At 36.9% G+C, this 9,458-nt stretch overlaps 1 protein-coding gene and 1 pseudogene across 1 annotated transcript; one reads left to right on the top strand and one right to left on the bottom strand.

Moving 5' to 3' along the window:
* Positions 1-294: 294 nt before the first annotated feature.
* Positions 295-1,716, bottom strand: LOC114724896 (NAD(P)H-quinone oxidoreductase subunit L, chloroplastic-like). The gene is made up of 5 exons (XM_028911351.1): positions 1,556-1,716; positions 1,370-1,459; positions 1,111-1,218; positions 925-1,019; positions 295-590 (listed from the first exon to the last, which is right to left on the bottom strand). Exons 1-5 carry the CDS (start codon positions 1,694-1,696, stop codon positions 443-445), a joined length of 582 nt encoding a protein of 193 aa, XP_028767184.1. The 5' UTR covers positions 1,697-1,716; the 3' UTR covers positions 295-442.
* A 1,804-nt stretch (positions 1,717-3,520) lies between these two features.
* On the top strand, positions 3,521-9,131 carry LOC114724852 (uncharacterized; annotated as a pseudogene).
* The last annotated feature ends 327 nt before the right edge of the window (positions 9,132-9,458 follow it).

Raw genomic sequence — 9,458 nt, 5'->3', positions numbered from 1 at the left:
ATCATAATTGCCTCTGCAAATCATTATCTGGCTTTTTTAAAAATCAGTAATTGATGACTGCTGGAAGAAAAAAAAGGAGAGGGTGGATGTTTCTTTGATTAACTCAAAGTACCTAGCCTTTTCTCTTCTGGCACTGATGCATGATTCAATTTTCATCCGCTGGACACTGTTGAATTTGGACCTATGATTTTGCCATCATATGCTGGACGTAGGTTTATGTTTTGAATTTGGCCCCTGCCCTTTTCTTTTCCCCCCTACTCTTTCGTCATGAACCTCAAATTGGAAAGTGAAAAAGAAGTATAAAAAATTGTGCTTGTATCCCATTCAATGAATTCTCTGATCACACGAAGAAAAAGTATACTTTTTTGCCATTTAGAAAACTGTAGACATACAATTTGATCCAAAAATCTCCAACTAGATATTTTGTGCCGTGAATACAGTTTCATGGATAATCTTCAGGTTTTGCGAACGGGTACTTCGGATATGCATTTCTAATCTTTGAAGGATCTTCAGGCGTAGACCAAGGGTACTTCAAGGATGGATCTCTTGGGAATTTCCTGAAGTTTAGAAATGGTGCCCACAGAAGTACCCTGCAGAAAACAACAGGCAAATAATTTAACCATTCATGGTGGCATAATAGAATTCTTTTTATGGTTCTAAGAAGGGAGGAAGTTTTTGGACAAATAAAATATTTTGGAAAACGCATTGCTATGTAGGAAGCAAGTAATAAACACGGTAGAACCGGTACCCACAAGAACTTTACAATTTGAAGTGTTCATATATAACTAACAAATAAAGTCGCCCCGTTCAGTTTTCTTAAACAGCATTATTTATTTGAGTTTTTATATTACATATAGACCCGAAAATTTTTGTAATCACGTTAGTGCATAACTATTCAAAAGGAGCAGAGGAATAGCTTCTCACCCTGGGAAGAAAATGAAGACAAACATGAATTGCACATACAGCTCGAGAAGGTTTCTTCTGTACCATCTTATCCTAAGCCAGTTCAATATAATTGGCTGCAATTCGCCCGCAGGCACAAGGATCAGAATTTCGGGATAAGAAAAGCAAGCAAAAAGTTCGCAATCTGTATTGAAGGAGAGAACTTACAGGCATAACTATGAAGTACCCAAAGAGAACAATCGCCAATTGTATCAGAACCCAGCTGAGTTCTGGCTCGTTATTCACCCCAGTTACAGCAAACGCCGGTTGCTCAGCCTGTTCAAATGACCACAGTCAACCTTAACTTAAAGCTGCAAGAAATTATTGAAACTTTTGGTAAATCCTATTGGTTGATTTCTAAGATCATTAATGTTATACTGGTATGCCATGCCACCCCGATAATCATATGTGGAAAAGAATATCTCACAAAGGCCAGGAGAGCTCCTATTTGTAGAGCCAAACTTGGTTTCTGCAGACTGATGGACTCATTTGGCTTCAGGGAACTGCTTGTAAGGGTCTGTAATTGAAGTCATGGATCTTGTCAGAGGAGAAATTCAGCGAAAAATATAATTAACCCAAAACTGTTGGCAGAACAAAGAGAATCAGACTATGCCTTTTGGGCAGGAGTGGTGGTGTGAGATGATGGTTTGTGTTGGGAAGCAACGAAGAAAGAAGGAGCAGTCCCACATCGTCGAGAACAGGAGAAGAGAGGAGGTAGAGCTTTGGGAAAATGGAGGTTGAATGAGTAGCTCATTTTTCCAGAGCTCTCTTTCTCTCTCTGTCCGATTTCTTATCCTTTTTATTAGTTCAATACTTCAAGTCGATGGCCACCATAGGATGGCCTTTCAGTTCAAAGAGAAAAAAGACAAAATCTTCAGCAGATGCCACGTGGATATCAGACTCATCCGCTCCCACTGACAGGAGAACTATAGTTTTTTTGTTTTTTTTAAAAACAGTTATGACATGGAAGAATGAAATGTATCAGATGGGTCTTCAGACAGTCGGTCAGCTACGTACTGATGTTTTATTATTTTAGGCCAGTACTATATCCTGGTTTTTGCTTCTGAATTTCTGGTCTTCTGAAGTATGGATTAGTTGAAGCTGAAAAGCAAGATTCAGAAACCTCCTGTTGAAGACTTCACATCAATGTACACAACCAAATTTCCGGAGCAAAGGAAGGAAAGGGAAGAACAAGAACTAGCACATCAAACACATTTCCCAGAAAAGGAGGGGTTTTATCCTCGGATCTCATGACTTGCGAAACAAAACTCACAAATGTGGGGATGAAAACCAGCAGCTGCAAACAGAAGTTATTGATCCTGTTCTCTGAAATTTTGTTAACATTATAAATTTATTTGGTTGGTTATGGCCTTCTAACATTATAAGTTTGTTTGCTAAGATGTTTTTGGTGCTTGATTACAATTTAAAGTATTTGCATTTAAGAAATTAAATTGAAAATATTTCATTGACAAATAACCAGATTAAAAACTTTATAAAGAAATTCATTCAACAAATTTATGTTTAAAAAAAAAGAAAATTCATTTTATTACTTTTTCCTATTCACAGTTGACGGATGTGATTTTCGTATTAAATATATGAAATGATGGTTGTAGAGCCACGAACACTTAAAAAATCTAGAAGTTGAATTTTTGAGATGGTAGTTATCCTTACTTAAGTAATTAAAGTTATTGCTTCTTAAAGTGAAATAATTATTAATTTACCAATTTTTAGAAAGCTAGGAGCTGCATTTTAAGAAAACAGTTATATATACATGTATATTTTGGCCAGGATATACATACTCCTCTGGTCCTATTTATAGGGCAGAGAGAGAAGTTTTTTTTGGTCCTATTTATAAGTCACCTCATTAATTTTACTATACTTTACCATGTTGTCCTTCATTTATTATAATGTAGATACTTTTTTGAGTATATATTAATAGGGGTAAAGTTGGAAAGTTGCTATATTTTATGAGGAGTTAATGCAGTTTATTTTTCGGTCTGTGAAACTTTGGACCTTATATCCAGATATAAAACTTTGTATTTATCTTGTATAATTTGCCCTGTATTGTGTATTAAGAAGTATCGGTAATCCAATCGATCCAATAGTTATATAATTTTTGTGATGGCAGAAAAATTTTTTATGATTTTTTGTGATCGAAAGGTGACGACCCTTGCCCTGAAATTTCCAATCTCAATGTCAGTGACGGCGGCGGTTAGCTATTGAAGCTTTCGCAGTCCGCAATAAAATTATTAATTTTTCTTAACTTCAAGATAATTATTTTTTGACCAGCCTTAACTTCAAGATAATTAGATCATTCAAAACAATAATTTTTAAATAATTTTTAGAAATTTCATAAAAATCAAGCCAAGAATTATCTTGACATTCCCATATTGTTTTTATATCTCTTTAATTTATATTAATGCTTTGCGGAACTTGACAAAAGATCAGGGGAGTTACTAACCATGATTACTGGCAAAAAAAACAATTTTTTACTAACTATATGGCTGATATGATATGGCCATGCGAACCAATTAAAGAGGTGCTGACTCAAAGGAGCAGCTAAAAACCACTACCACCCCTATCTGATGGTTCCAGAGACACTGGGAGTGAGAAAGGCAGAAAGCCCCCTCCGACTGTGAAGCCTTTGCTGCAATTCTAGCGATCATATATTTGCTTTACTTCGTTATCTTTTTCCAGACTGTCCTCCGTATCGGCTGACATGTTTGCCTCAACGATCCTAACACCGTCTAAACTGAAACCTTTGCATTTCGTGTTACTCCCCCCAAACAACAACATTGAAATCTTCCCATCTGGAAGCAGAATATGCCGGCGAAGCAGAGTGTCAGTTTATTATAAATTAGCCCATCAAAGTTGCAGTCTTTACCCGAAATCGAACACTAGACCTATAGTGGCCACGAGGGTCAGTAATGGCGATGATGGCGCGTTTGATGCTGCTTCACAACAGTCTTCCCCTCCTCCTTCTGTACGTTATCAAGTACTCTTTCTCCGTTATGGGTTCTTGTTTCAATCGGTGACCATTTTGAAGGCGTTTATGGAATGCATATGTTTCGGTAGTCGTAACATGCTAGGGAAACGGGAGCCTTATTTGTATTATCTGTAACACTGTACAGTTTATTCTTTTTGAGTCATAATGCATGTGTACAAAGCTAGACAATTCCGAATCGAACGTACTTAATGCTTTGCTGCTGGAAAAAATGCCATGATTCACGAGTGCATTATTGGCTTTTCTCCACCTATGGTAGTAAGGGGTGGGTGTTACTTACTGTCTCATGCGTATTGTAACATAAATTTCTGAGTTGTTTGTGGGGCCAAAGGTTCTCCTCTCCACCCTTGTGCTGGCATACAGTAAAAGCACAAGTGATGTGGCTTTTAATTCCGGATATTGTGATGTTTATCGCTGGGATTGGTTCTCTCAATTATATTTTAGATGCTGCTATTTGAGCATTTAGTTGTGGCAATTCCGGTCACGATTAAATTTGTTTAATGCCTGTCTAGTGCATGCACTGAGCTAGAGCATGGGATACTATGTGATTTGTATATCTTCGTACTCTATGATGTATGTAGCGTTTATATTCTTTTGGGATTTGGCTGGCTATGGTCGTTTGAGTTAGAGCACAGTCCATTTCATAGGCTATATATTTTTCTTTGTTTTCAGGACATTGAAGAAGTGAAGAGTACCTCTTCTGGTCTCGGTGATGGTTATGTGGCCTTATTTGTTCGAATGTTAGGCTTAGATCATGATCCTCTTGATAGAGAACAGGCTATAATTGCTTTGTGGAAATATTCACTTGGCGGAAAGCAGTGTGTTGATACTTTAATGCGGTTTCCTGGCTGCGTTAATCTTACTGTGAACCTCCTCAGATCAAATTCTAGTTCAGCATGTGAAGCAGCTGCAGGCCTCCTGCGATCTCTATCTTCAGTCAATCTATACAGGAATTTGGTAGCAGAGAGTGGAGCAATAGAAGAGATAAATAGACTGCTGAGGCAGTCTTCCTTGGCTCCTGAGGTATCGGAATAGGTATATTGCCGCTTGGATTTATCCATATTTCTTGCTGTAGAATATTGAGGATTATGTGGACGTCATTTCCATAGGTAAAGGAGCAGAGTATGAGTACATTGTGGAATTTATCTGTGGATGAGAAGCTCCGCATTAAACTTACAAAGAGTGATATCCTGCCATTGATTATTAAGCACCTTGAAGAGGAGGATGTAAAGGTGAAGGAAGCTGCAGGAGGCATATTGGCAAATTTAGCTTTGAGTCATGTTAACCACAGCATTTTGGTTGAAGCAGGTGTTATACCAAAATTGGTGAGACTTCCTTTGAGTTTACATCGTAGTTAAAAGATGGTTATTTCCATAATAAAATGTTTGCATGACATGCTGGTTTTACATGCATACTGATCGTAGGCATGTAAATCCAGCCAGCATAAATTCACTAAATCCCTTAGGAATATTGGAGGGAGGGGGTGAATGAAAGAATGGTAAGAAGAATTTCATATTTTCTGTGGGACTTAATTCTTGATGCTTACAAAATTCCAGATCAATTTTTCCTGCAGGCAAAGTTCCTGACTTCTGATTCTGAAGGATCCAAAGTCATTAAAAAGGAAGCAAAAAATGCATTGCTGGAATTTGTTAAGGATGAATATTATAAAATTCTTGTTGTTGAGGAAGGTCTGGTTCCTGTGCCACTGATTGGTGCTGAGGCATACAAGTCGTTCTCCCCTGGTCTGCATTCATGGCCCAAATTACCAGATGGTACAGAGATTGAACGGGCTTCTCTAAAACCTTCCAGGTATGGCGCATCAGAATTACTTCTTGGACTTAATATTGATGATAAGAGAGCTAACATAGAGGAAGCAAAAATGAATGCGATTGTGGGACGGACACAACAACAATTTCTTGCCCGTATTGGGGCTATAGAATGGGAAGGAAAAAGCACATCTGATTCCGAAAGCTCTGATAGACAACAACTTACACTTTTACCTTGGATGGATGGTGTTGCTCGCTTGGTACTTATGTTAGAACTGGAAGATAAGTCTCCCATAAAAAGGGCTGCAGAGTCAATAGCTGATGTATCCATCAATGAACATATGCGCATTGCATTCAAGGAGGCTGGAGCTGTTAGGCACTTAGTTCGGCTTTTGAATTGTGATGATGATGCTGTCAGATTGGCTGTAACTCAAGCTTTGGAGAGGTTATCCGCCAGGTAATTGAAATCCATCAATCTTTTTGAAAGAAAAATGAAGTGAAAGGATCGACTTCAAATGAAAGTATTCTAAATATAAACATAAAAATCATTATGAATGTTAATTTTTTATTATTTAGTTGTACTTGGAATGCATGGTTTAAGGATTACATTTGTGAAATCTTACTAGTTTAGTCAGAGAATGGTAGAAGTGAATAGTTTATTTTTATTTGTTTCTTGCTGGTTGGATCTTGGGGCGTAGGGCCTCAATTGAAGTATTTATCTCCGCTTGTAGACTGTAATTTCTTCTTAATATTGAATGCAAAGACCTACTTCTAATGATGATTGCCACCAGCACGGGTGCACTAGATGGTGTGAATTTTGATGCACATGTAAATATGCAGATCAAATTATATGGGCGCCAAATTACTGTTTATGATATACTTAATTGTTGATGTCACTTAATCATTTTTATTCATTAACACCAACAATTTACATTTAATTTACATGCTTGACTGATGACATATTTTCCTTATATAATGCAAATAATTCGAAGTTTTGTTTTTGCAGCAATGGAGTCTGCCAGAAAATTGAATCTGAGGGAGCGTTAGGTCCTTTAATTAATATTCTAAAATGCTCAGAGGTTTCTGAAAGTGTTGCAGAAAAGGTATTGTTATTTCCTGTCAAACAAATTATTTATGTTTGATAAATTAAATTTACCAGGATTCTGATGACGTTGTGGTTTTTTTCTACAGTCTTTGAATACAATTGCTCGCATACTAGACCCCAGTAAAGAGATGAAACTGAAGGTTTGTATCTCTGATCTTGCAGCAAATGTGGAGAACCTTTTTCCGTAATGACAATCAAGCACGGTTATTCTTTTCAGTTTTATGATGGACCAGTGAATGGATCTGAGAAGGCCTTAAGGGAAGTTAGAAATGATGCTGTTTCAGCTAGCTTTGGTACCACTGAATATCCGACATCAAAGACCACTACCAGGTTAACTTCCCCCTGCTTCCCTCTTTCGATTTATAGTTTATTTCCTTCAATATTTGTCGCTACCTTTTAATTTTTGGAATTCCTACTGTTGCTTAAGTTAAGTTCCGTCCAGTTACAGTCTATTGTAATGATTGACCTTCTCTTCATATGTTCTACTAAATAAAAATAGGGAGATTAATATGCATTGTTGTGTTTTACTTATGATTGATGTGGGACCAGTAGGGAGAAAGGCTAGTTTTGTCCTGTGGGTGATGTATACTTCCGAAGGTCTTTAGCCTAAGAGAGGACTTGGATTTCTTGATGTTCCGATCTATAAGTTCCGAGATTGACTCTTTTGTCATATTAATACAAATAGTTAACTACACTAGCTTCCCAAGGTAGTTTTTTGTAACAAGAGTGGTGATTAGCTAACTGCTGATTCCACGTAACAATAACTCTCTTGTTTTCAAACATTATAGCCAGCTCCCCTCCAATTTATTTTCTATTAACGAAGCACAATTTCAGCACTTTTTTCCGAAGATAAAATTATTACTTGATGGTATTGTTGTATTAAGAATAAAATCACAGTTTTATGTACCTCAAGGAGGCTAGCGTAATTTATTCCAATATGATTTTTTCGTCATCACTGATATGATTGATTAAAGAATTGATAATAAGTGCGGTGAACAGTGATCCTTAAAGTTCACTTGCATTTGATAACTATTTCAGGAATGATGTACTGGATTCTGCTTTTGTAGCTCGCCTTGTTGAGATTCTGAAGTCCTCTTCTCCCACTTTACAAGGAAAAGCTGCATCAGTTCTCGAGTTTGTTGCATTGACGGACCCAGCTTTGGTCTCCATTACATCTGTAGATATTGAAACTGCTCTCAATGCTGTCTTTGAGCAAAAATTTTGAGAATTTCAGGTCTTAAATTTCTTCTTTGTGAACATTCATTCTAGAAAATTATAATACATGTTATTTAGCTTGGTCTCTATGTATAATATAGTTAATAAATTGTCCGGTGACCAATGCTACCTATGCCTCCGCGATTGCATTGACATTTAAATTGCTTTTTACCTTCATGATTAACATTTTTCATTTAAAATCTGCAATCTTGTTTATCTGCCTTCCTTGCTTGGTTCTAGTTTAACTGTGAATCACCAATCGGGAACTCATTTGTATCTAGAGATTTGACTTCCACAAGCTGCAGGTGGAGAACCTGATGTAGAAGATCAGTTTCAGAAGCATACCCGATTGAAGTCGAAGAAGCTGGCCTTGCCATATCTGCAGCATCCCGCTTAATGACGAGACTACTCGACTGTCAGCTTTTTCGCGACAACGTAAATTCTTTCCATTTCATTGGCTTGCTTCGAAAAATCCTCAAGTCCTGTATTCCTCTCCACAGCAAAGACTGGGTGGCTGCTTGCCTAGTTAAACTCAGCTCTCTCTCCAGTGACAACCCAAGTATTGATCCAATCAATGTGGAAGTTACACTTTATGAGACAATCCCAAGACTGGTAGAACAGATAAAAACTTCGTTCTCTCTGGAAGCACAGAAGCTGCTGTGGTAGAACTGAACAGAATAATATCTGAAGAAGTAGTGCATTCTGCTAGAGCTATTGTGTCTGAGGGGGCCATAGACCCATTGGTGATGCTGATAGGAGGAGGAACTGAAAGGGCCGTTGAAGCAGGATTGGCTATATTGTATAATCTGAGCATGGACCCTGAGAACCATTCATTGATTTTGGCTGCTGGAGCAGTCCCTGTATTGAGAAGGATTGTGCTCTCACAAAGGCCACAATGGGAAAAGGCTCTTCATTTACTAAGAAATTTGCCCACTTGATGATGGGTTTCAAGCATAGAAGTCTTCAAATGATTTTCTTGTAATGGATCATTATTTCCAATTTTGTAAAATAAAACCTGTATTCCCTCTTACAGGATTTTTCTTAAAATTTTAAATATACAGTCAGTAATGATTGTGCATATATAAACTCAGTTATAAAAGAGACTTGCAAGGCTGTGCGATTTGACGTTAAAAGGAAAAAAAAAAACATGCCTATCAACTGAAGAAGTGATTTGTTTAATTAAGACCTTTGTGCAGAGAAATTTATACTTAAAACAGATTTTTTTTGAAAAAAAAAATTTTACCACGTTATTTTTTACAATAAATTGTCATGATTGTTAAATTTTAATATTTATGTGAACTTGCCTGCACTTCTAAAATTTATTTGGTCAGAAAATGGTGACCCGATTTTTAAAAAAAAAAAATGACAAAAGCATCTTTGAAGATATTTTATTATTTTATAGATCTTTATCTTATCTGTGTTCAAC

This window comes from Neltuma alba, unplaced genomic scaffold (genome assembly GCF_004799145.2).
Source record: "Neltuma alba isolate B1F8T4 unplaced genomic scaffold, ASM479914v2 tig00012201_pilon, whole genome shotgun sequence".
Lineage (NCBI taxonomy): Eukaryota > Viridiplantae > Streptophyta > Magnoliopsida > Fabales > Fabaceae > Neltuma > Neltuma alba.
This window is presented reverse-complemented; position numbering and strand designations above follow the sequence as displayed.